General features: G+C 50.1%; 1 protein-coding gene and 1 long non-coding RNA gene across 4 annotated transcripts in view; both read left to right on the plus strand.

Moving 5' to 3' along the window:
* The first annotated feature begins 1,704 nt into the window (after positions 1-1,704).
* Positions 1,705-27,334, plus strand: part of LOC149522194 (C-type lectin domain family 2 member D-like) — a 29,602-nt gene continuing 3,972 nt past the window's right edge. The window contains exons 1-5 of one of the 3 annotated variants that reach the window (XM_089770596.1): positions 2,189-2,346; positions 4,296-4,397; positions 9,492-9,673; positions 11,803-11,906; positions 12,112-15,482. In XM_089770596.1, coding sequence (XP_089626722.1) covers positions 2,328-2,346; positions 4,296-4,397; positions 9,492-9,673; positions 11,803-11,906; positions 12,112-12,262 — 558 coding nt within the window. In that variant the 5' untranslated portion in view covers positions 2,189-2,327 and the 3' untranslated portion in view covers positions 12,263-15,482. Of the gene's footprint in view, positions 2,347-4,295; positions 4,398-9,491; positions 9,674-11,802; positions 11,907-12,111; positions 15,483-26,569; positions 26,743-27,334 lie in introns of those variants that run through there. The other 2 variants (XM_089770598.1, XM_089770597.1) reach the window with 2 other exon arrangements.
* On the plus strand, positions 17,539-26,068 carry LOC149522195 (uncharacterized). Its single transcript, XR_016347276.1, has 3 exons — positions 17,539-18,111; positions 23,571-23,672; positions 24,486-26,068. It is a non-coding gene; the product is annotated as an uncharacterized LOC149522195 (long non-coding RNA).

Consider the following 27,334-nt stretch of genomic DNA (forward strand, 5'->3'; position numbering starts at 1 on the left):
GGGATCCCAGCTGTGGGGTCAGTGCCAGCAGCAGCAGCAGCGCAGGAGAAGTGGAGGCAGCGATGCCATTGCCACCCTTCCGTCTGCGCCGCTGCTGGCCAGGTTGGGGGCAGAGAGCAGCTGCCCCTCCAGCCGCCCAGCTGGGGAGGCCAGGAGAGATCAGGGACATTTCTTCTTATTTCCAAACTCCGCCGGGATGGGGACCTGGGGACTGAACACGAGGCCACGGCTGGGAAAGCCCAAACGTCCGGTGCCCCTGTGAGCGACCCTCCTGCCCTCGCCTTGCTGCCCCCTTCTGGGCAGGGACCCCCAGGGGGAGAAACGCTGCACTAGGGGATTCCTCTACGACCCCGAGGGCCACCACGGCCAGGAGTTCCCGGCAGCCCCTTTCCCACCACTTCCAGGGAGGAGGCGGCAGGTTCTCAGGGGAGGTTTCCCCAACTCAGAGATCTGCCTGGATGGAGAGTGGAGGAGCAAAGGGAGGGCCTGGCCAGGAACGGCCAGGGCCAGGGCAGGGCTCACACGGCAGCACCCACGGCAGGGAGTGGCCAGAGACTCCTGGGAACAGACGGGTGTGAAAAGAAACCTGCTACTCAGCCAGGCCCAAAACTCTGTGTCTGCCGGCCACTGGGGCCAGCCCCGATGTATCCAGCCTCCCGCTGACTCTGGAGTCCCTGCTGCCTTCTCCTGCATTGCCGGGAAGAGGAGAAGTGATTCGTGGTGTCCGAGAGATGCTCCTTCAACGCCAAAATCTCCCCCCACCTCAGGGGTAGCAACAGCAGGAGCCAAGTAAAAAAATTGTGAGACTGGTTTAAAATAAAAAGATTGAAGAGAAATCAACCAATAATGGATTGTATGAGCTTTGATTTCTGGGCCTTAAGCGCACGCGCGGGTCGGTCTCAGCCATTCCCTGCAAACCGAAGGACTTGAAACACTTTTCCCATGACAGCCGAGGGGGCGGCTACACCCCAGGGCCTGTGGGGACAGAGCGGTGCCAGCAGAGCCCCTCACTGGGATGCAGCCCACAGGCACAGCCCCCTGCCCAGGCAAAGCCCTCCCAGACTCCTGGCTGGAGCAGTCATGCCTAGGGCTATGTCTAGACTGCAAGCCTCTTTCGAAAGAGAGCGTCTAGACTGCACGCGGAACTTTCGAAAGAGCAAGCCGCTTTTTCGAAAGAAAGCACCCAGTGAGTCTGGATGCTCTCTTTCGAAGAAGCCCTATTTACATTCAAGAACGTCTTCTTATCTCCTTATCTCTACTTCAGGACCAGACTTCAAAGAGAAACTGCTGAGCTACAGTTCATCTTTAAGTTTGACACAATCAACTCTGGATTAAACAAAGACTGTGAATGGCTTGCTAACTACAAAAGCAGCTTCTATTCTCTTGGAATTCACACCTCCAGATCAGCTGCTAGAAGTGGGCCTCATCCTCCTTGATTGGATCCACCTGGTCATCTCCAGCCTGATCCTGGCCTGCATATTTATTCCTGCCTCTGGAAATTTCCACTACATGCATCTGACGAAGTGGGTCTTTGCCCACGAAAGCTTATGCTCCTACACTTCAGTTAGTCTATAAGGTGCCACAGGACTCCTCGTCGCTTTTGCAGATTCAGACTAACACGGCTACCCCTCTGATACTTATCTATCTCTGCAGCTGTGCTCTCTTCTCATGCTCACCTCCCTGTTCTTTGATGCCTACAAGGCATCACTTCCATTCACTGAAAGCTGCATTGTGCACTTACAAGTTATGCTTTCTCAGAGTGTGTGGGCGGCCTACATTTTCTGTGAGGGGCCTTTGTGTGGCAGAATGGGCACTGTGCGCGTGAGGCTGTGGTCAAAAGGACCTGCTCTGCAACAGCAATGAACTACTCAGTGCCTGGCTGCGCCACCCAGCGCCCTGCCAGCTGGGAACACCCCACCCTGGCCATGCAGCCCGTGGGGAATTGCCCACTGCTGGGCGGGTTGTGCTGGAGCCACAGAGCAAGGAGTGCCTCAGCCCCGGCTGTAGCTGTTGGCTGCGCAGCAGTGCCACCTCTGTGGGGCTCTGGGCTGAGACTGACTCAGACTTGTAGGAAAACGTGTCCTCGCTGATGGGTGAGGTAAGGGGGATAATTGCCCAGGCCCAGTGCTGCAGGGACAGCAGCAGCTAGGGTTGCCAGATGGTTTCTAAAAAAATACCAGACAAAAACTTGATAAAAATTTGTTGAAGGGGGGAAAAAAAAAGCGCCCGGGAGTAACCAGGGAAAAGCAAGCAGGGAACGTGACGTGAAGAACAGAAGAAAGTCTTGACGGCCATGGTGGAGCTGATAACATGCATGGCAGACTCATATGACAGCCAGATTCACAGGTACCGCTTCCATCGCATGCTAGCCCACATTCCCTTCTCGCTAAGTTCCATAGCCTCCTCTCCCAGGGACCCTAGAGGGGTTAGGGTTGATTTTAAGGGGAGCCTCACATTCATCTCTCAGGGATGTGCCCCAGCACAAGAGGCTGTTTGTCAGTCTCACATGCATGCGTGATTACTGAACAGGGGGCTTGCAATACACTGCTGTCCCTTCTCTGCTCCCGCCCTGATTTCTTTTTCTGACCCTTCTTTCTTATGTTCCCTAAATAACAATGCATGATTTCCCAACAACTGTAACTTTTGTGTTGCATGAGGGGGGTTTACAGGTGTTGAGGCTGTTCCCCACTTTGGCACTCCAAGGCTATGTCTACACTCGAGGCTTCTTGCGCGAGTAAAATGCAAATAAGGCTAAGCGTGGAATATTGCTGAGCCTCATTTGCATACTTAATGAGCCACCATTTTTTTCAGAAGAGGCTCTTGCACAAGAAGAAGAGTCTACACTGCCCCCTCTTGCGCGATGCCGTTACACCTATTACTTTTCAGCCTTAGAGTTTGTAAAGTCAGATTTAAGTTAGATTTAATATTGTAACTGGTGTGTGTGTTTCTCTCCCCTTGTACGGTTACTACCTAGGAACAACTTTCATTGCTAAGCTGGTTGCTTTTCACTTTCCCCTCCCCAGGGCTGTTGTTGGGTTCCCCATTCACGCTGCAACAATGTTCCTTGCATCTAAGCTACAGCCCCCATAGTACCCAAAAATCCTGTGGGGTTTGCTCACCAAGGGGGTTACCTGCAGAGTGGTTGTGGTGTGGGAATGGGATAGGGAGGTGCTGAACCTGGGGGCTTATGAGGGTGGCAACTTAAAGTGCTGTTAAACTAGCCCATGGAGTCCAAAGGCACAGGAGGGTCACAGCTTGGCATTGCTGTGCAACCAGCCTGCTGAGTCCAGGGACAGATAAGGACTCAGCTGCTGAGTGCTGATTAACCCACCTCTCAGACTGCTGTGGTAGTAGGTGTGTCTGTGTGTGCCTCTCATTCTAGTGTAGGAAGAGCCCAGCCCTGGGGAACCTAGAACCTGCAGGAGAGCCCCATTGGGAGGGAATTGGCAGAAGGGAGAAGTACAGCCCCCGTGGGAACACAAATAACACAAGCAGCACATTAATAGAATTATAACACCCCTGCCCCCTGAAGAATAACCCTAATAAAGATGCATGCCCAAAAGTAACGGGCAAATCTGGTAACAGCTATTACAGCAAGAGGGAATCAAAAAGAGGTGCATCCAGAGTGCCACGCCAGGGGGCGAACACGGGCCATGCAAGCCAACAGTCCCAGCTGCCTTTTCTGTCCCATATGTTATTACACAGAGGCTACATCTACACTGGCACCCTTTTCCGGAAATGCTTAAAATGGAAACTTTTCCATTATAAGCATTTTTGGAAAAAGTGCATCTACATTGGCAGGATGCTTTTCCGGAAAAGCGTCCGTGGCCAATCTAGACGCGCTTTTCCGCAAAAAAGCCCTGATCATCATTTTCGCGATCGGGGCTTTTTTGCGGAAAAGAAATATCTGCTGTCTACACTGGCCCTTTTCTGAAACAGTTTTCTGGAAAAGGACTTTTGCTTGAATGGGAGCAGCATAGTTTTTCCGGAAAAACACTGACGATTTTATATTAGATCGTCAGTGCTTTTCTGGCTATTCAAGGGGCCAATGTAGACAGCTGGCAAGTTATTCGGAAGAGTTGCTGATTTTCCAAAATAGCTGGCCAGTGTAGACACAGCCAGACTGTTTGTCCTGCCCCCCTCACTGAGCCACGCAGGAGTAAGTGAGAGTCTCCTTTGCAGCCTGAGTGTGTAGAGAGCAGGGACAGAACCATTATAGAAATCAAGAATGGGGTGGGTCAGATCAGAGCCCCATGGCAACAGTTCTGGTCTCACTGATGGGTTTTATCTTCCAGATAATGGGGCTCAACCTGTGCTATGGAAACATCCAGGTGTCCTCACAGGTGTAATTGGGGCCGCAGTGGTTGTCATTATTGCTTTAGCAGCAGCTCTGGGAGGTAAGTTCCCACCCCTTGAAGATTCAGTCTTGGAGCATGGTGCTTTCTGCCTTGGTGATGACTATCTCCTATCTGTAGTAGGGACCTTGAAAGGTCATTGAGTCCAGTTGCTGGACTTCACAGCAGGACTAAGTACCATCCTTTACAGATTTTTAACCACAGATCTCTAAATGGCCTCCTGAAGGATTGAACTCACAACTCTAGGTTTAGCAGGTGAATGCTTAAACCACTAAGCTATCCCTCCCTTGCAGTGCCTGCTCCTGGGTTCTTGTAGACAAGAGAGTTTTATAATGTCTGATGTACGTAATGGGTAGTGTGAGAATAAATGTTAAGCAGCGTTAACTTTGCTGGCCACCCTTCTCTGGTTAGCAGGGAGAAACAGTCTTCTAGGCCCGTGCTAAAGATGCATCAGGTGGACACTGCATGTGTCTGTATCTGACATTAACATAGACACAGATTAGATGGATCCTTGTGATTCAGAATGATCACACCGCTGCTCTTAGGAGTAATTAGAATACAGATTCTATTATAAAGAAAATATGACGAATTAAAAGTTTGTATTAACAGAAGCTTTGTAGTGGAACTTTAAGCAACAGCAAGATGGGATGTGGGCATATGTGTGCCTGTGTGTGTGAATATGCATATACCAGAATAATGTTATGATGGCAATAAATGTGGTGTTTTGCCTTCTCACCCTGGAAAGATATCCCATGAAATTCTTTCAAGGATAAAAATTGAGACAGGTTGAGGGTCCCCTTCCTGGCCTGTGGTACAGGTTTGCGGTTTTTGTATTGTATACTGTGTGCTGAAAATATTGTTAGTGAGGTTAAGAACTATTAGCAGGTCTCGACAATCTATGTAATCTACTCGCCCCGGGATTACAACCCAGAAGAGCCGAGTTCGGGTGATCTCCGCGTGCTGGTGAGCAGGGCTCACCATGGCTCAGCGAGCACTGACTATTAGTAAGTCCCAACAACTAATTGGTTAAACTAGGATGAGAAGTTGATAAACATTAGACATTTAAAATGTTAAAGGACCCGGAGGCGTGGGGGGTAGCTGTGGAGCCCACCCTCCTGTAAATTGATAGTGGGACAAAGCCAGTGTCCGTGGAAAGGGGCTGATCAGCACAGAAAGCAGGATCAGGATCAGGCCCAGACAAGCAGGCAGGAAAGCTAGCGAGATTGGAAAACAGGTTCAGAGTCCTGAGAGCACAGTGGCAGGAGTAAAGGAAAGCAGTAAGTCCAGGCATTGGAAATTCAAATCCCTGGAATAAAATGTGGAGTGGTAACATCTGAATGAAAGAATTATTCCTTTTGGAGATGAGCAAGTATTTTAAGGAAAAAGGGCGAGATGTTAACTCTGCAGAGCCTGGAGGGAATGGAGACATCAGAATGTTGTAAAAAATGCTAAAAAGAAGAAAAGCGTGATAGGAAAAGAATTCTTGGTTTCTTTGCAGCCTTTCTAAAGGAAAAGTGGACACTTTTCCAAAGAAATGTCTGTAAATAAACCAGGCATAGAGACAATCTGATTTAATATTTGACTATGGACACGTTAGTTAAATTTGCTAAAAGAGCAGAAAGGGTTTCTATTGAGACTTGACCACCCAAATGTATAAAATGTGCACGATCTATGCACAGCTGTGTAAAAATAATTAAAGTAGTGTAAAGGAGATTAAATAAAGGAGAATGCATGCGTGTATGCATCTCTGTGAGATTTTTAAGACCTCCTTAAACACTTCTGTTTTGTAGGTTTGTAAAACTCTGTTTTGTAGGCTTCAGATGATTTGGTTTGGTTTGGTTTTTAATAAAGCCAATTCATTCAAAGTTGTAAAAGTGACAAGGCACTTTTTGCCAGACAGAGGTAACTAGTGTTGCTTGGCTTTTGGTATTCAACATGTAACCCTTAAGGTATCTCAATGCTTTATGAGGTTCAATATCTTCTTATAAACCAAGATATGACTGATACAAGAGGTAGCCAAAACCAAGAAAATGGGGAGAGATTCTGAATTTCTTGTTCAGTTACTACCTGAAAATAAAGGTAAAGGTTTGCAAAGTAGAGAAACTCACAAATTTTGCCACTGCACGGTTTACCCCTCTCTTCAGATAATTTATGAATATGTTGCCTAGGATTGGTCCAAAGTCAGACCCCTGGAGGACACCACTAGTTACCTCTCTCTATTCTGAAAACTGATTGGCTGCATCTAGACTGGCAAGTTTTTGCGCAAATACTTTTGCGCAAAAGCATCCATGCCAGTGTAGATGCTCTCTTGCGCAAGAAAGCTCGGATGGCCATTTTAGCCATCGGGCTTTCTTGCGCAAGAAATTGACTTGTCTGTCTACATTGGCCCTCTTGCACAAGAATGCTTGCATAAGAGGGCTTATCCCTGAGTGGGAGAGTCAGTGTATCTGCGCAAGAACCACTGATTTTGTAGAGTACAAAGTCAGTGTTCTTGCGCAAATACTCGCAGCCAGTGTAAACAGGCGGCAAGATTTTGCACAAAAGCGGCCGTTTTTGCGCAAAGTCTTGCCAGTCTAGACGCAGCCATCATGTATATCTTCTCTTTGTTTCCTGTCTCTTAACATTTACCAGTCCACGAAAGGACCTTTCCCCTTATCCCATGACAGTTTAGTTTGCTTAAGGGGGGGACCTTGTTAAAGGCTTTCTGGAAATCTAAATGCATTATATCCCCTGGATCCCTGTAGTGAGTCAGCGTGGGGCTCCCGCTGACCCTGAAAAGGAAATTCTCCCTAAGTGGGCTTGGCCAGAGCAACCCAGCCTCACCCACAGGAAGCAGAAAGGTGGGGCTGGGAGTATAAAAGGAGCTCAGCGCTCAGTTGGAACCCAACGGCCAAGCCAGCCAGATGCTCCAGCCGAGCGCCCTAGAAGAAAGGTCCGGCTGCCTCACCCAAGAAGGGAGGACAGGCAGGTACCGTCAGGTCCCCTGCCGGGCCCAGGAGACTGGATTGGGCGTCCTAGGCTGCTGCCAAGCCCCCATGACTGGTAAGGGGCATGTCAGTTGCTGACATGCCCTGAAGACTGGCCTGGGTGGCCCCAACTGCTGGCAGACCCAGGAGATTGGCCTGTGCTGTGGGGACCACTGATCAACCCCGACCTGGAGCCCATGGACACACGGCCAGCCCCACTGTCCCTGGCGGATCCTGAGAACCAGAGGCTGAGGCAGGTAGGTGGGAGAAGTGGGAAGCGGCCCAAGGACAGCCAACATTGGGTCGGTTGAGGAAATGGACGTCAACTGGTCTGTGTGTTGCGGTCAGGATCCCCACTGTCCCAGTGGCACCCCGCACTGCCACTGTTAGGGCCATGGGCTGGGACGCAGTGGAGTGGGTGGGCCTGCGTCCCCCCCCACCTCTTTCCTTGGGGGGCAGGTTTCCCCCCGAGACCTGACTAAGGGTGCGGCTTTTCTAAGCTGAGGCTCAGCCTGACTCCAGGCCTGAGCCCCTGAAGTGCTTTTGGGGTTTGCTTCGGGCTAGGATCTGGACATTCAGACTACGGCTCAGCTGGGCTATAGGCCAGAGACCCCGCTTTTACCCACTGGTAGGCCAGTCCTGGAACAGGGTTCCCTAGGCCCCCAAACTGGTCCGGCCACTGTCTGGTGAGGCAGCATGGCCTCCCTCCAGCCAGAGACGCGTCCAGTCCCCTTCGTCCGAATGCTTGTTGACCCCCTCAAAGAATTCTAGTTGATTTAAGGTGTAAATGGTCTTTGGGAGCAAGCCCAGCAGCAGCAAATCCAGCAGCAGCAGCAAGCCCAGCAGGTCACGTCCACTTGTTGGGGTCTGATTCCCCCTAGTGGCCACTCCATGGAACTGGCTGAATTACTGCACCACCCTTAATCTTCTGTTGTATTCAGAGGAAATGCAACCCAACACCATGGGTGGGAGGAACAAGGGGCCCACCAGCAGCAGGTGGGGCCAAAGCCCCTGGGCATGGGGGAGTTAGTGGGGAAGGGAGGATGACACCAGCAACAAGGATCAGCCCCCAACACACCACACTCACCAGCAGTGGCAGAGGAAATGGAGCAACCCAGCCCCAGCTCTCTCTGCTATCCCGGGGCATTACTGGGTTGTCAGGTGTCCTGTATTCACCCAGACAGTCCAGTACTTTCACCTCCTGTCCGGTAAAAAAATTCAGAGAATACCAGACACCTAAAATGTTCAATATTTTCAGATTTTTTTCCCCAGCCAGGAGGCAAAAATGCCGGGCACCTGGCAACCCTACAAACACTCAGTGCCCGGCCTCCCTCCACCTCCTCCCCCGGCTCCCAACACCCCCAGCCCTCCAACCCCAGTCCCCATGCTTACCCAGGTCCTCAAGGTTGCCGGCACAAAATGTCTGCCAACCAATGACTTTGGTCTCCTCCCTCCCCCTTTTTTTTCCCTTCAACAGAATTTTCTCCTAGTTTTTTTTGGGGGGGGGGGAGGGAGGGGGCGCTAGTATTTTTGTTTCCACCGTCTGGCAACCCTACAGAGGGGCAGGTCAGGATAGCCCATGTGCTCACCGGCGGGAAGCAGAGTGACACAACTGAGGGAACAGAACAGGCCACACCACCACTGCCGGCACCAGAACCCTGGCCAGTAGTCCCCTGGGCACATCGGCTGGTGGGAAGAGGGAGAAGACGGAGCAAAGGGAGGGAAGGGGTGGGGCAAGGTTGGGAGCAGCAGAGGGCGGAGCAGATGAAGGGAATGGCAGGGTCTGGGGGGCAGGGGATTTGTCTCTTCCTTGGGCTGGGTGAGGGTCACATGGTCTGTCCCCCCTCCCCTCATGTGCGTTCACGCCAGTCACCCCTCTGTGTGAACCTTTCTGCATTGAGGCCTGCATGGTGGAGGGAAGGGGGCAGAGTGCCCTGGGGCAGGCTGTCCCCTCACCACCTACCAGGTTGTGTGTGTTGCCATTTGCTATGAAGCAGCAGGTGCTGGCAGCTCTCAGAGAGCAGCCGTGTAACCCACGGGTCTGATCTGTTCTCAGAGTCCCTGTGCTCCCGTGCCTGCTTGTTCTCCACTGAGAGATGGGAATGATCTCTCTCTCTCTCTCTCTCTCTCTCTCTCTCTCTCTCTCGTTCTCTCTCTCTTTTTCTCCTAGTGGAAAGATCTAAACATCCTCCTCCCTGCCCCCCTACTTCTCCTGGGTGCCCAGAGAACTGGATCAGAATCCAGGGGAAATTCTACTATTTTTCGAATGCCGAAGGGAACTGGACCGACAGCCAGAAGAACTGCTCCTCACACGCTGCCTCCCTGGCCGCGATTGAGAGTCTGCAGCAGCTGGTGAGCCGCACGGACGCTTTGTGCAAAGCCTGGCGATCGCCGGCACCGTAGGCTGGGCTGGAGTCAGGCTGGGCCCAGCCCCTGAAGGACAAAGGGGAGTTGGGCGGGCCAGAGTTGGTGAGGTTTTGGCAGTCAAACCTTGGGTGGTCCTGGGGCTCCAGGCTCCCTGACTCTGAACGTGCTCAGAGCCCCAGTTTGAGACTCCCCCTGTGCAGGGCAGAGCCAGCTGCAGGCCCAGCAGTAAGGCCCGATGAAGAAATGGGCTTTAGGGACTGGTGCCTGGGGCCCCTTCAGCTTGGGGCCCTGGCTGCAGCCTGCAATGCCCGTGTTCTGGGCCATCCCCATCCCAGACTGCTCCACTCCCCTGAGGGACGTGCCTGGGAGCTGGGCTGGAGGGAGCGCATTGGGCTGGGGCCAGGTCACGCTATTTCGTAGCACCGCAGTGAATGCAGGGGTGGAGCATCCCCTGTTGCCAGTCCCAGTCCTCCCCTAAACCCTGGTAATCTCCCGGGCCCTGTCACTTGAGGAAAAGGGTCTTGGAAGAGGGGATGGAGCAGGGGTGGGAAGAGGTGGAGTCAGATGGAGCCTGGGGTGGCAGGAGAGACCGGGGGTTGTCCTTGGTCCTGCATCTTCCTAGGGCAGGCACTAGGTAGGGTCCTATCTTAGCCCCCTCCCCAACTTCTTGCCCTGACCCCCTCCCCAAAGTGGAGGTTGCACAGAGACAGCGCTTGAATGAAATGTGTTACTTTTACCCTTGCTCCCCAGCTCCGCAAAGCCCCAGAGTTCCCCCATGGTTGGGGTGGGGACAGTTCACCCTGCCCTGTGCTCCCTGCCCTCCACTGCCCTGCCCTGGTGGCAGGGGTCTGTCTGCCCTCCTGTCAGGATTATGAGGGTTAGCCAGCATACTGGGGTACCTCTAGACTACAGGGTTTTGTCGACAGTATCTGTCGACAAAACTTCTGTCGACGAAGAGCGTCTAGATACATTCAGTTCTGTCGACAAAGCAAGCTGCTTTGTCGACAAAACCCTGTAGTCTAGACACAACCCTACATGCAATAACACCTTCTGTCGACAGAAGGTGTTATGCCTCGTAAAATGAGGTTTACCAGCGTTGACAAAACTGCTGAGTTCTGTCGACATTACATCGACAGAACTCAGCGGTAGTGTAGATGCAGGTATAGTTTTGTCGACAAAAGTCCACTTTTGTCGACAAAACTCTGTAGTCTAGACGTACCCCTGGGGATTAAGGAGTTAACTACACCTAGCCAGGTGGAGTGACCTGTAGGAATGTAGGTGGGACTTTCAAACTGGGACAAATGAATTTGGGTTTTTTCCTTTCTCCTTTTTTGTCTCTGGGGAGTCCTCTGCAGCTACAGTGGGGGACAGACATGTCTCTCTCTCTCTCCAAGAAACAATTCTTCTTTTTCTGTAAGTAGGGTAAAGTTTAGGTACTTTCGTTAGGCTTTATTGTTTTAAGGGTTGGTTATGGGATCTGAAAAATGGCACTGCTTAAGAGATGTTTGGCTTTTCTTTTTAACTAAGTTCTAGCCCATGGTGTAATTCCTCCATGAATATATTTTGTTACCTTCCCATCTGATCCTTATGCTGCAACAGGAATATTGTTGTAATAATAAAAGATTTTCTTTTATTTTTATTAACCTGGCATTGGTTAATTGTGTGCCTGATTTTTATAATAGGGGTGAGATTTCCCAAATGATCTTCCCCTAATATTTGGGTGGTGGCAGTGGAAGTTTTATTCCCAAAATCTAGGGTTTTAAGATTTTGGGGGAAGTTTTATACCAAAGCCTGGTAGATAAGGCTTTGGGGTACACTTGCTGGCCCCAACTTCTGCATTTATCATGCCAGAGTGGGGAAGGAGCCATGACACCTCCTCCCGTAGCTCCTTCTCCCCTCTGGACCTGCTGCACCCCAAGAAGGGGCCACTTGGCAGATAGTGACCTTGCTTCACCCAGTATGTGCCACAGCCCCAGGACCTGGTCGGCTGAAGGGTTAATACTGATCTGATCCCTTCACCCAGTAACAGTGAAAGAGGCCTCTGGAAATCCCCTGCTGCCAGAGGGGGGGAGCAGCAGAGTTGGGCTAACAGCTGGTTTTGTTGGGTTTCTAAGCGCTCCCTGCTGCCCTACCCAGGCAGACTGGACCACTGGATCGGCCTCCGGAAGGACGCAGGCGGGGTCTGGAGATGGGTCAATGGCACCGAGTTCGACCATCGGTGAGTCTGTTTCTCTGCATTGGGTGGGGGTTGATGGAAATGCCCCACTGGCTGCTTTCACCTCCCCTCCTGTCTGGGGCAGTGTAGGGAGGGGGAGATCCTGAGGGGCTGTGAGTGTGGTAGCTCCCCTCCCTCTCCTGGGGTGTCTCCCCCGGTCTGTGCCTGGCACACACTGACTCTCGCTCCTACTGCCTCTGGCTTGCAGGTTTGAAATACAAGGAGGAGCCGACTGTGCCTACCTGGATGACGACCTCAACGTTAGCAGCTCCAGCTGCAGCACGCCGAGGAAATGGCTCTGCAGCAAACCTGATGCCCCTACCCAGGGAGAGGAGCGTGTCGTGGGAGGGAGATCATGAGCCCAAAGGAATCCGTTCCGGTTCCCTTCATGACCTCCGAGTGGAGGGTTAAGGCCCAGCTGGAGAAAGCAAACCCCAGTCCCACCCCTGGAGCCAAAACCCACCCACCCCCAGCCTGATCCTTCCTGGCCACCGGGAGTGTTGGGGTTGCCATGCTGTGGCCCGGGCTCCAGCCCTCCCTGGCAGCCAAGAAGCCCGACTGTAGTGCTGCAGCCCCAGCCCTTCCTGAAGGGTAGGAAGCCAGGCTGCTATGCTGTGTCTCCACCCTTCCCTAGCATCCAAGGAGCTAAGCTGCCATGTCACAACCACAGCCCTCCTGCCTGCCAGGCATGTAGGCAGTTTTGGGAAGGAAAGATTCAAAAAACATAAAGATCATGTGTTACGAGAGGAAGTGAACCGGGTAGTTAACCCAGTGCTACCAGGAATCAAGGGACGGTCACAGGAAGAGCAATTTACAGTTTAGAATGTGCATGCTATAACCCAACTGGTTAATGAGACACAACATTAAATTAATCAGCCTGTTGTGGTGTCCAACATGCTAGCCATTAGCCACATGCAGGTATTTGGCAAGCAGAGTGTGGCTAGTTGGCTTGGCCAGTGCAGCTCTTTGGCCAGTTGAGTGTGGCCTCAGAACTGGTTGGATTTTAAAAATGTTGGCTGTGTCTAGACTGGCAAGTTTTTCCGCAAAAGCAGCTGGTTTTGCGGAAAAACATGCCAGCTGTCTACACTGTCCGCTTGAATTTCTGCAAGAACACTGACTTCCTACTGTCTGAAATCAGTGCTTCTTGCGGAAATACTAAGCTGCTCCCGTTCAGGCAAAAGTCCTTTTGCGCAAAGCTTTTGCGCAAAAGGGCCAGTATAGACAGCTCAGATTTGTTTTGCGCAAAAAAGCCCCAATCACGAAAATGGCGATTGGGGCTTTTTTGCGGAAAAGAGCATCTAGATTGGCACGGATGCTTTTCTGCAAAAAGTGCTTTTGTGGAAAAATATCTGTGCCAATCTAGACGCTCTTTTCCGCAAATGTTTTTACCGGAAAACTTTTCCGTTAAAAGCATTTTTGGAAAATCATGTCAGTCTTGACGTAGCCTGTTCAGTATAAGGATCAATATTGAGGAAAAAAAATGTTCTGCTCTTTATTTGGGGAATGTGTAGTCAACACAATAATGAAAGCATTATAATCCCACCTAATCAAAGATGAACAATTTGCGGAGTTGGTATTGTCCCAGATGTTTTCAAAAGTCAGAAAAGAAGTGATCCACATGTGTTGCTCCTTGTATGTCTCATTCACTCTCAGTACCAGTGTGTGACTCAGACAACGAGATGTACAGACAGTTGGCGGCTGTCTGTTCCATTAACGACCCCAAAGCTGACATCGTCAGAGAATGTGTCACTGGTGAGGCTGACCAAACGGGAAAGTAAGATGGAGAGGATGACCTACTCTGGAATGGCCAATTTTGTGTGGCAACCAATCAAAAGAGGTTCCAGTGCGATTCCTGTAATTCTGGTCAGTATTTCCCCACTAGGATTGGAGTTAAAGGCATTGTTAGCTGGTAATGAGACCCATCTCATAGAAATTACTAATGATAAGGGTGAAGCCAAACAATCACCTTATTGGGGGGAGGGATAGCTCGGTGGCTTGCGCATAAGCCTACCAACTCCAGGATTGTGAGCTCAATTCTTGCAGAGAGGACTTGGGGCAAAAATTTGTCAGGGATGGTACTTGGTCCTGCTTTGTGAAGGCAGGGGACTGGACTTGATGACCTTTCAAGGTCCCTTCCAGTTCTAGGAGATAAGCAATCTCCATTAATTTAATGAATGAGGGTGATGGGTCTTCAGCCACTCCTGTGGTGGATGTGGGATTAAAAGGATGAGTGATAGGCCAAGCATTTGCTGTTGGAATTATTTTCATTATTTTGGGATATACAGAATGTCACTCCACCAGGTGCAAGCAAAGATCTAGACAGGTACCTAACATAGATGACAGCAAATTCATAGATATGGTGCACATCCCAGAAAGGCACTAGAATATCTAAAGTGTCTTCTGTCTGATACACCTCCACCCCAAGCAGTGGACAATGACATTGAAATTGTCCCCACAAATCCCTGACCATTTACATCCATACCTGTGTGAAAGGGATCATTTTACAAATCTCTCTGTCAAAGGGGGCCATGTACTCTGTAATCGCTTGCTTTATTATAGTAGTATTATTTGCTTATATGAAAGTAATTTGGCTGTAACGCAAGGGACCTACAGGCCATATCCTGTATGATAAGCTAAGGCAAAATTAGCATTTTTCTCTGGGACGTTTCTCCCAGATAGTAGATATTCAGGATTTTGATTAGTTCAAGAAGTTAGGGAAGAAGAGGAGGAAGAAGAGCAGGAGGATTTGGGAGTTAAGATTAGTCTCTAAACTTTGTCTTTAAACTTTGTCTTTCCAATGGTCTCTTAGGCTAAGTCTACACTACATTTCTCTTTCGAAAGAGGAATGCAAATGAGGCCGATTGAAAATTCATATGAAGCGCGGATTTACAAATCTCACGCTTCATTTACATAATTGTGTGAGCGCGCTTTTTTTGAAAGAGTTGTTCACAAAAAAAACCCGCAGTTTAGACGGGGTTCTTTTGGAAAAAAAACAAACAAACCTTTTTTGAAGGAACCTGTACACCTAATTTTTTTTCAGGAGTACGTTCTTTTGAAAAAGGTTTTGGTTTTGTTTTGTTTTCTTTTCAAGAGAACCCCATCTAGACTGCAGTTTCTTTTTTGAAAAACTTTTTCGAAACAGCGCTCTCATGTGATTATGCAAATGAAGCACGAGATTTGTAAATCTGCGCTTCATTTGAATTTTCGATCGGCTTCCTTTACGTTCCTCTTTCAAAAGAGGAATGTAGTGTAGACATGCCCTGAGATTAATCTAGGTTTAAATCAGTCAGTTAAGTAAACTAAACTAGCTTCAATACCTTATAGCATAAGCTTCTGCACCTCACACTCAAGAACTGAAAAAACTCAGACCAGACCTATTTTAACATACCGGAGGCAACTCTTGGCTGTGGTTTCATATCATCATGTTATCAAGAACAAGTGTGAGTATATTAAACCATCGCTTATAGCCATAATCCCGTATGTATCTTAGACTGCTTATACTGCATTTGTAACCCTGATTGTATAACTCACGTTGCTATTTGATCTAGTCCATATATTTAAATAAAGTTTTCAACTGTTTTATCTGTGTGAACTTCCTGTCATACCCCCGAGGATCTTCTGTACATTCTGTGCAGCCTGATTCTGGGACGAGAATCTTATTATCTTCTGCTCCGTTCAAACAGCAAGTCAACCACTACAAATAAATAATATTCACCCTCCTTAAATCAGGCAACAGTAAGGAAACTAACGTTGGGCATCCCAGTACTTCCAGGTCCTGTGGCAGCCGGGGAGAAAGGGAACTTTCCCCCACAGCCAGAGGTGTAGCAACGGGGGGGAGGGAAGGAGAGGGGTGCCATGCTGGGGTGGGTGCCAATTTAGCTGCCTGTGAATATCCCCTGCAGCACTGACTCCAACTTCCTCTCTTTCCCAGTCCAGCTGGAGGCTGGGGTGTAGCTGCAGATTGGGCAGACCCTGGAGCTACCAAACTCCCACGAGCTGCAGGGGCAGTTGCAGGTGAGGGCTGACCCCTAGATTTCAGCCTCCCCACTCGCTGGAGGGGAGTAAATGGAAACCGGGGCCAGCTCCTGGAGTCCCTTGTCTCTGTGAGGATCAGCTGCAAGAGCTGCGTCACACTCACCACTGGCCAGCTCCTTCCATGAACCCTTCACTACCCACCGCCATCCCTGACTCCTGCACCCTCACTCACAGCCCTGAGCCTACCCCCGATCCCAACCCCCTGCCTGGCTCCTTAACTCCCCCCGTGTTCCTCCAAACACCAACCCCCTGTCGCGAACCTCCCTCCTGACTCCAGAACCCCCTGCCCTGAGCCCCCCACATGTCCCGTCCCTCTGCTTCACAACACAAACAAAGCCAGGGAACTTCCTTGGCGCTCTAGAGACCGACTCCTACTCTAGCTATGCTGCAGCGGCTGCTCGCAACACAAGGCCACCCGGGACCTGCACAGCACCACCGTCATGCCGCCAGGCTCAGCACACCGGATGCACACAGCGCGCTGCCCCCGTATGGAGGTCAAGCAATTCTCTGGCTTCGGCCACCCATGTCGGTGCAATTCATGGTCACCCTAAAGCACCGGGCCCCACTCGCCTTGCGGGCTGCAATCTCCCACTTTCTATGTGGCAAATTCTGCATCTGGCCAGACGGGAGCAGCATGGAGGGTCCAAGCCAAATCCTGTTGGCATGTTCCCCTCCCAGCACAGATTGGAATGTGTAAAGAACGTAAGGGCGGCCACACTGGGACAGACCAAAGGTCCATCCAGCACAGGATCCTGTCTGCCGACAGTGGCCAATACCAGGTGCCCCAGAGGGCTAGGGGAACCATTCCTTACCCATCCTAGCTAATAGCCCTTAACGGACCTACCCTCCATGAATTTATCTAGCTCTATTTTGAAGCCTGTTATAGTCCTCATCTTCACAGCCTCCTCAGGCAAGGAGTTCCACCACTTGTCCCACAGGTAGTAACAAATGTTTGGGGGGGGGGCGCAAATTTGGCTTTTCCCCTGGTGCATAACACCCTCACTATACCTCTGCCGGCAGCCCTCACTGCACTGCTGCAGCTCCAGTTGGGCTGGCTAAGCAGAGGGAGAATGGTTAGCCCAGGTCCAGAAGAGAGAGCAGGGGGAGAGTTTGTCTCTCAGGGCTTGTCTACACTACAAGATGAAGTCAAATTTATGAAGGCCCATTTCTTCTCAACTGATTTTGTAAAGTCAAAGGTGCATGTCCCCACTGTGCATGAAAGTTCCGCGTAGTTCGATGTAGCGTGCCCCCAGCAGGGAGGCTACCGTTGACTTGGAGAGCGATGCACTGTGGGTAGCTAGCCCACAATTCCTGCTGCCCCTTTGCATTCTGGATTATGCTCCCAAGGGAACCAAAACGGTGCAGCAAGTGGTTCTGGGTACATATCAGTGTTCCGTACTGTACTCGTCTTCTTCTTTACCCCTTGCTTGAAAGCAGCAGCAAACAATCGTTTCCTGCCCTTTCCCCCCCTGGTTTATGCCACAGCAGGGTAAGCATGGACCCTGTGCAGCAGCAAAGTGCTATGGCAGTCATAGCAAACAGAGCCTAGCCAGGGCTGTCCGGAGCAAGCAAGAATGCGAGGAGGCCATGAACTGACTCTTGTGCGAAGCACTTGAGTGAAGCAATGGGCAGATGCTGGCAGTCGTGCCTCTGGATGCAGCCTAGTGGGACCGCGTGGGGTTGCAGATACAGCAAAACTTTCGCATGCATCAGGCCACTTTCTTGGCACTTTGCAAATGGCTTTCCTCGCCCTTAAGCGCAGGGGCACCTGGATGAGACCTTCTCCAACCCTAAAGAAATGATTGTTAATTGCCCTGGGGAAATTTGCAGGGCCAGACAGCAACCAGGGCAGACAGTGCGGGGGGAGCCACCCTCCCCCGACTCCGGCCACGCGGGAACCTCGCTCACCCGAACGGCCGCGCGCACCGCCGCTCGCTCCGGGCGGGGTGACGGGACCGGCGACGCGCGCGCCGAGGATGACATCACGGGGCCCGATTCTGACGTCACAGCCGGGCGCTCCCTCGCTTTCCCCAGCTGCCGCAGCGCTGCGCTCACCCTCCAAGGAGGCCGCCGCGGGCGGCGGCAGCAGCAGCAGCCTCCGCGCAGGGAGGCGGCAGCGCTGCGCGCGAAATTCAAAGACTCTGCAGCGGCTTTGGGAGCCGCGCAATGCCTGGTGGGTAGCGACGCCGGGGTCGGGCGGGGCGTGGTGTCGTGTGGGCTGCCGCTGGGCCACGTGGTCGCCGTTTCGTCCCTCCCGGGGCAGTTTCCTGCTCCCTGCACCGCGCGGGGGGCAGGGGCAGAATTTCGCGTTGTCACAAACGCACCTTGCCGGGGCGGGGCTGCAGTTCCGCCCGGGCCCGCTAGAGGCCGCTGTGGTGCCGGGACCCGCCCAGCTGCGTTCTGCTGCTAACAGGCGGGTGCACGGATCTCAGGTCCCCGCCTGCCCCTCTGGCTGCAGCCGCCTCCCGCCCTCGGTGCATGGGGGAGAACCTGGAGCCCAGGCGGCCGCCCCTTTTCTGGCTCCTCCAGAACCTCTTCCTGAGATAGGGCTGCACTTTTCCCCGCCCCCGCTTATTTCAGGGTCCCCTTCCCCCATCTGTGGTCCCCACAAAGTCGTGAGACTCCCTTGTCCACTTCGTCCTGGCCTTGGCCAAAGCTTCCATCGACCACACCAGAAGAGGGGGAGCTCGGCGACAAGTGAAATCAGGAGGCGCAGAAATAAGTCCCCCTATCGGACAGAGTTGTCACTTGGACAGGGAGTGTCAAGGCTGTTTTCCACTCTGGCATGACAAATGCAGAAGTAGGGGCCTGCAAAAGCACCCCAAGACCTGGTCTGTACAGGTACAAAAACCTCCCCTCAAAATCCTAATATGTGGACTTTGGAGAAATCCACTGCCACTACCCAAGTAATGTCCAGCGAAAGACAGGGAAGAGATCACTTGGGAAACCTCCTCCCTCAGGTAAAACTCTCCCCCTGCCCCAACCTCCTTTCTACTGGGACTTGGGAAAAACAGAGGGGATTTACAGACAACAATGGACTCTGCCCTTAGAATTAGACACTGAGTCAAAGGACACAATAATCGGCCAGTACCAGTTAATTAGAAAAAGAAACAAACTTTTATTATCAAAACAAAACTACAGTTGCAAGCAGAGTAAAGTGGCTAAATGGGAAGAGCCACCAGTTGATATACTCACGGGAAATCCCTGGGTTAAAACTTAGTTACAAAGAAAGACCAAACTCTTAACCAGCTCAGACATTATTTCCAAGTACCCAAACCAGGAAAACAACCAATCCTGATAGACTAGCTAAACTTTTTCCTACTTACACCTTGTCAGAAGTGGCGAGGAGTCCTGTGGCACCTTATAGACTAACTGAAGTGTAGGTGCATAAGCTTTCATGGGCAAAGACCCACTTCATCTTTGCCCACGAAAGCTTATGCTCTTACACTTCAGTTAGTCTATAAGGTGCCACAGGACTCCTCGCCGCTTTTGCAGATTCAGACTAACACGGCTACCCCTCTGATACTTGTCAGAAGTGCGTCCTTGGAGACAGAAGTATCTCCCATATCCTTTAGCCTTGAAGAAACTGATCCGCTTTTCAAAGGAGGGAAAAATAAAGACTCCTTTACCCCACTTTGAAATTCCTACCTGCATTGTTATTGGCTGACCAGATACCTGGCTAGAGACAGAATTAGTCACCAGGTGCTGGTCAGCACTCCTGAATAAGATAGGGAGCTATTTAAGTGCTGCAGGAGATATGAGTGGAACGTGGGAATGGAAAAGCAAGCAGGGAACGTGACATGAAGAACAGAAGAAAGTCTTGACAGCCATGGTGATGCTGATAACATGCATGGCAGACTCATATGACAGCCAGATTCACAGGTACTGCTTCCATCCCATGCTAAGCCATATTCCCTTCTCGCTAAGTTGCATAGCCTCCTCTCCCAGGGGCCCTAAAGGGGTTAGGGTTGATTTTAAGGGGAGCCTCACATTAATCTCTCTGTGATGTGCCCCCGCACAAGAGGCTGTCTGTCAATCTCACATGCATGTGTGATTATTGCATAGGGGGAGGGATAGCTCAGTGGTTTGATCATTGGCCTGCTAAACCCAGGATTGTGAGCTCAGTCTTTGAGGAGGCCATTTAGGGATCTGGGGCAAAATCTGTCAGGGATGATGCTTGGTCCTGCTGTGAAGGCTGAGGCCTGGACTCAATGACCTTTCTAAGGTCCCTTCCAGTTGTAGGAAATAGACATCTCCTTTCATTTCATTACTGAACATGGGGATTGCAATACATTGCTTCCCCTTCTCTTCCCCCAGTTCCTGCCCTGATTTCTTTTTCTGATCCTTCTTTCTTGTGTTCCCTAAATAACAATAACTGTAACTTTATTTATTGTGTTGCACGAGGGGGGTTTACAGGTGTTGAGGCTGTTCCCCACTCTGGCACTCCAAGTGCAGAAGGTAGGGGCCCACCAATAACCTTAAATACGATTCCTCTGCAGCCTTCTGCTTACAAAAACTTCCCAAGGTCACAGATTCCCTCCCTTGGGAGTCAGCTGGCACCATCAAGTGTAACAATAACCCCCTTTTTCTTAAACCCAGGAAGAAGCACTTGAACTTCTTCCAGAGGGATACCTTAAGCTCTTTTACCACAAGAGAGCTTGAAAAAGAAATAAACAGAAAACAAAGTGCAGTCTTTGGGTGTGTCTAGACTACAGGGTTTTTTCGACAAAAGTGGACTTTTGTCGACAAAACTATACCTGCGTCTACACTACCACTGAGTTCTGTCAACATAACGTTTTGTCGACGGCGGTAAGCCTCATTCTACAAGGAATAACGCCTTCTGTCAGCAGAGTTCTGTCGACAGAGGGTGTTATTGCATCTACACTGTCCTTTGTGTCTACATTGTCATGTCAACAAAGCATCTTGCTTTGTCGACAGAACTGGATGTAGTCTAGACTCTCTTTGTCAGCAGAAGCTTTGTCGACAGATACTGTCGACAAAACTTCTGTCGACAAAAGCCTGTAGTCCAGACGTACCCTTTGATAGCTGATTTCTTAGTCTAGGCATGTATACACAGACCTCCTGCTACTTTTCAATACACAAGAATCAAATCATCTCATTAAAAAAGGTGATTTTATTAACAAAAGTATATACTTAATAAAGCTTATATGGTTTCTAGATGTAACAGAGTAACTGAGAAAAACACATTAAAACAGAGAAACATAGTATCTCTGGGTGCCGCTTAGCTATATAGTGAATGCGAGGAAGTACATGGATTTCACACAGAGAAGTTTAACCAAACAACAACAAAAAATAACCTGATCATGACTAAATATACACTTCTCTGTCTACTCTTGCTGGTCATAAGTATCTGGAGTCTGATGCTGTCCAAGGTCTGTGCTAGATCTGAAATCCCCCTGAACGCATGGAGGTGCAAGATAGTCCTGGTTTTTTCTGCACTGTGGGGACCGACCAATACTGACTCCTCCATTACTTAGAGAGGAACTGCAGCTATGTGTAATCACACCCACCAGCATGATCAAATCCGGTGTCCCTCTTGGACCTTTTTTATTTCTGCCACAATAACAGTGACTCACCCTCAAGTTCCGTGTTCTGACATCTGGATCTAAGGTCTGCATCAATTCTATGGGGATTTTGTCGTCTTCTCACTGATCTGCTGGGAGCTCTGCTCTGCTTGTCTGGACCCATTGCTACCATTGCCACATGGGAACCCCCCGTCAGTTTAAACTTCACAGAATGGTGAGATCCCTTCCCCCCAGTATAGTCTCCTGACCCTGCCTTATGTGATCAGTTAGGCTACGTCTACACTGCTGGCTTTTGCTGTTAGAGAGCATGCAAATGAAGCACTGATTAGAATTTTGCCATGCTTCATTTGCATAATCTATTTGAGCCGTTTTTGCGCAAAAACAAGCAGTGTAGACATTTCCTTTTTGTGCAAGAAACCTTTTTGCTCAAGATCCTTCTCCTTCTCTGGGATGTTCACACTGCTTCTTTTTCTGCAAAAATGGCTTGAATAGATTATGCAAATGAAGCATGGCAAAATGCTAATCAGTGCTTCATTTGCATGCTCTCTTCTGGCAAAAGTCGGCAGTGTAGACAAAGCCTCAGGGTACATCTACATTGGCACGATTTTACGCAAATAGTTTTAACGCCAGAGTTTTTGCGTTAAAGTATTTGCGCAAGAGAGCGTCTACACTGGCATTTGCTTTAGTGCAAGAAATGTGCTTTTGTGCAAAAGCATCCATGCCAGTGTAGATACTCTCTTGGGCAAGAAAGCTCTGATGGCCATTTTAGCCATCGGGCTTTCTTGCGCAAGAAATTCATGTTGCCTGTCTACACTGGCCTCTTGCGCAAGAACAGTTGCGGAAGAGGGCTAATTCCTGAGCGGGAGCATCATAGTTCTTGCGCAAGAAGCACTGATTTCACGCATTAGAATGTCAGTGTTCTTGCGCAAGAACTCCCCGCCAGTGTAGACAGGCAGCATGTTTTCGCGGAAAAGCGGCCGCTTTTGCCAAAATCATGCCAATGTAGAGACAGCCTCAGAGTTTGTAAAGTCAATTTTAAGTTAGATTTAATATTGTAACTGGTGTGTGTGTTTCTCTCCCCTTGTACAGTTACTACCTAGAAACAACTTTCATTGCTAAGCTGGTTGCTTTCCTCTTTTTCTCTTTCCCCTTCTCAGGGCTGTTGTTGGGTTCCCCATTCACTCTGCAACTACGCTCCTTGCATCTAAGCTACAGCCCCCATGGTGTCCAAAAATCTTGTGTGGTTTGCTCACCAAGGGGGTTATCTGCAGTGTAGTTGTGGTGTGGGAGTGGGGATAGGGAAGTGCTGAACCTGGGGGCTTATCAGAGTGGCAGCTTAAAGTGCTGTTAAACCAGCCCATGGAGTCCAGAGGCACAAGAGGGTCACAGCTTGGCATTGCTGTGCAACCAGCCTGCTGAGTCCAGGGACAGATAAGAAGTCAGCTGCTGAGTGCTGATTAACCCGCCTCTCAGACTGCTGTGGTAGTAGGTGTGTCTGTGTGTGCCTCTCATTCTAGTGTAGGAAGAGCCCAGCCCTGGGGAACCTAGAACCTGCAGGAGAGCCCCATTGGGAGGGAATTGGCAGAAGGGAGAAGTACAGCCCCCGTGGGAACACAAATAACACAAGCAGCAAGTTAATAGAATTATAACACCAAGGATAACCCTAATAAATGAGCATGCCCAAAAGTAACAGGCAAATCTGGTAACAGCAAGAGGCAGTTAAGGAGAGATGCATCCAGAGCGCCACACCAGGCCATGAACAGGGCTGCCCAAACCTTCACCAGCAAACAGTTCCAGCTGCCTTTTCTGTCCCATGTGTTATTACACAGACTGTTTGTCCTGCCCCATCTCACTCCCCTCCCCAGCCTCTTGTCAGAGTTTTCTAGCTCCTTCATTGTCCTTTCCATACTGCTTGGCCTTCACTGAGCCAATGAACCACTCACAGGTAAGTGAGAGTCTCTTTTGCAGTCTGGGTGGGGTGGGGTGTTAATAGCTGTGTAGAGAGCAGGGACAGAAGAATTATAGAAATCAGAATGTGTGGGTCAGATCAGAGCCTAATGGCAACTGTTCTGGTTTTATCTTCCAGGTAATGGGGCTCAAATTGTGCAATGGAAACATCCAGCTGTCCTTGCAACTGTAATTGGGACTGCCATGGTTATCCTCATTGCTTTAGCATCAGCTCTGGGAGGTAAGTTCCCCACCCTTTGAAGAGTCAGTCTCTGGGACTTTCTGCCTTTGTGGTGCCTATCTCCTAGAGCTTGCAGGGATCTTGAAAGGTGATTTAGTCCAGTCCACTCCCCTGCCTTCATGGAAGGACTAAGTACTATCCTTTACAAATTTTTGTCCTAAGTGGCCTCCTGAAGGCTTGAACTCCTAACGCTGGGTTTAGCAGGCCACTGCTCAAACCACTGAGCTATCCCTCCCTGCTATCTACTTCTGGGCTTTTGTAGACAAGAGAGTTTTATAATGTCTGATGTACTTAATGGGTAGTGTGAGAATAAATGTTAAGCAGCTTTAACTCTGCCAACCACCCTTCTCTGGTTAGCAGGGAGAAACAGTCTTCTAGGCCTGCGCTAAAGATGCATCAGGCAGACACTGCGGCTACGTCTACACTGGCTCTTTTTGCGGAAAAGCGTCCATTGCCAATCTAGACGTGGTTTTCCACAAAAAAGCCCCGATTGCCAGTTTTGCCATTTTTGCCAGTCTAGACACAGCCTGCATGTGTCTGTATCTGACGTTAACATAGAAACAGATCAGAAGGGTCCTTGTGATTCAGCGTGATCACACAGCTGCTCTTACGAGTAATAAGAATACAACTCTACTATAAAGAAAATATGATGACGGATTAAAAGTTTGTACTAACAGAAGCCTTGTAGTGGAACTTTAAGCAATAGCGAGATGGGGTGTGGGCATATGTGTGCCTGTGTGTGTGAATATGCATATACCAGAATAATGTTACGATGGCAATAAATGTGGTGTTTTGTCTTCTCGCCCCGGAAAGATATCCCGTGAAATTTTTTCAAGGATAAGAATCAAGACAGGTTGAGGTTCCTCTTCCTGGCCCGTGGTACAGGTTTGCAGTTTTTGTATTGCATACTGTGTGCTGAAAATATTGTTAGCGAGGTTAAGAACTATTAGTAAGTCCCAACAATTGGTTAAACTAGGATGAGAAGTTAATAAACGTTAGACCTTTAAAATGTTAAAGGACCAAGAGGTGTGGGGGGTAGCTGAGGAGCCCACCCTCCTGTAAATTGGTAGTGGGACAAAGCCTGTGTCCGTGGAAAGGGGCCGTTCAGCACGGAAAGCAAGATCAGGCCCAGATAAGCAGGCTTGAAAGCAAGCGAGATTGGAAAACAGGTTCAGAGTCCTGAGGGTGCAGTGGCAGGAGTAAAGGAAAGCGGTAAGTCCAGGCATTGGAAATTCAAATCCCTGACATAAAATGTGGAGTGGTAACATCTGAACGAAAGAACTTGTCCTTTTGGAGATGAGCAAGTATATTAAGGAAAAAGAGCGAGATATTAACTCTGCAGAGCCTGGAGGGAATGGAGATATCAGAATGTTGTAAAAATGCTAAAAAAAAAGAAAAGCGTAATAGGAAAAGAATTCTTGGTTTCTTTGCAGCCTTTCTGAAGGAAAAATGGGCAAAGAGACAATCTGATTAATATTTGACTGTGGACACGTTAGTTAAATTTACTAAAAGAGCAGAAGGGGTTTCTATTGAGACTTCACTGCCCAAATGTATAAAATTTGTGCGATCGATGCACAGCTGTGTAAAAATAATTAAAGTAATGTAAAGGAGATTAAATAAAGGAAAATGCATGCATTTATGCATCTCTGTGATATTTTTAGGACCTCCTCAAACACTCCTGTTTTGTAGGTCCGTAAAACTGTTTTGTAGGCTTCAAATGACTTGGTTTGGTTTGGTTTGGTTTGGTTTTGAATAAAGCCAATTCATTCAAAGTTGCAAAAGTGACTAGACACTTATTGCCAGACACAGGTAACTAGTGTTGCTTGGCTTTTGGTATTCAACATGTAACCCTTAAGGTATCTCAATGCTAAGAGAAAATGTGCTGTTGGACCAATCTTTATACCCCTGGGGGCCTGTATCCTCTTTCTTATCTAAGATGCCAAATTCTACTGGTCTGTTTTGTGGCGCCAGTTCTTACAAGCAAGTTTCAAGTTAATTTACACTTGCAAGAGAGATAACTAAATTGTGAGCACTAGACATTTTTTACTGAGCGAGAGATTCCTCCCCCCGTGGACGGCTGTGTGTTCGTATCAATATGGGTTAAGTCAAGGGCACTCCTTGGCAGCCTCTTGGTCAGTAATTGGCATATCTTTGTTTACAGCCATTCACGGTCACAGCAGCCTGGACCTTCTGTTCTGTGTGCACTGTATGCTCCAGGCAAGCAAAAATGGATGTTACAAGGGGGGTTCCTGTCTGGCTACACGGGGCATCCCTCAGGGCGGAACAGCCCCTGCACTCACTGGCGGGAAGCAGAGTGATAGAACTCTGGGAACAGAACAGGCCATACCGCCACTGCTGGCACCAGAACCCTGGCCAGTAGTCCCCTGGGCACATCGGCTAGGACAATGGGGGGGGGGGTCGGAGCAAGGGGAGGGAAGGAGTGGAGCAAGGTTGGGGGGCCAGATGGCAGAGCAAGTAGAGGGAGAGGCAGGGTCTCAAGTTCAGGGGATTTGGCTTTTCCTTGGGCTGGGTGAGGGTCACGTGGTCTGTGCCCCCTCCCCTCATGTGCCTCCGCTCCAGTCACCCCTGTGTGTGAACCTTTCTGCTTTGAGGCCTGCATGGAGGACGGCAGGGGGCAGAGTGCCCTGGGGCAGGCTGTCCCCTCACTGCCTGCCGGGGTATTTGTTGCCATTTGCTATGAAGCAGCAGGTACTGGCGGCTCTCAGAGAGCAGCCGTGTAACCCACAGGTCTGATCTGTTCTCAGAGTCTCTGTGCTCCCGTGCCTGCTTGTTCTCCACTGAGAGATGGGAATGATCTCTCTCTCTTTCTTGGGCTCTCTTTCTCTCTTGTTCTCTCTCCCCTTCTCTTTCTCTTCCTCTTTTTCTCTTTTTCCTAGTGGAAAGATCTAAACAGCCTCCTCCCTACTCCCCTACTTCTCCTGGGTGCTGGATCAGAATCCAGGGGAAATTCTATTATTTTTCGAAGGCCGAAGGGAACTGGACCGACAGCCAGAAGAACTGCTCCTCACACGCTGCCTTCTTGGCCACGATTGAGAGTCTGCAGCAGCTGGTGAGCTGCACGGACGCTTTGTGCCAAGCCCGGCAATTGCCGGCACCTCAGGCTGGGCTGGAGTCAGGCTGGGCCCAGCCCCTGAAGGGCAGAGGGGAGTCGGGTACCTCCCGGGCTGCGGGCCAGAGTCGGTGCGGTTCTGCCTGGGGCTCCAGCCTTCCCCACCCTCCAGCTGCTCAGCGCCGCAGTTTGAGACTCCCCCTGTGCGGGGCAGAGCTGGCTGCAGGCCCAGTAGTAAGGCCCGAAGAAGAAAGGTGCTTTAGGGACTGGAGCCTGAGGCCTCCTCAGCCTGGGGCCCTGGCTGCAGCCTGTAACACTCGTGTTCTGGGCCATCCCCATCCCAGACCGCTCCACTCTCCTGAGGTACATGCCTGGGAGCTGGGCTGGGGCCAAATCACATTGTTTCCTAGCACCGCAGTGAATACAGGGGTGGAGCATCCCCTGTTGCCGGTCCCAGCTCCCCTCACCCCGGTAATCTCCTGGGCCCTGCCCCTTGAGGAAAAGGGACTTGGAAAAGGGATAGAGTAGGGGTGGGAAGAGGTGGGGTCAGATGGAGCCTGGAGTGCTGGTGGGGAATTGTCTATGGTCCTGC

The sequence above is a fragment of the Pelodiscus sinensis genome, chromosome 19 (genome assembly GCF_052426305.1).
Source record: "Pelodiscus sinensis isolate ZL-2025 chromosome 19, ASM5242630v1, whole genome shotgun sequence".
Taxonomy (NCBI): Eukaryota; Metazoa; Chordata; order Testudines; family Trionychidae; genus Pelodiscus; species Pelodiscus sinensis.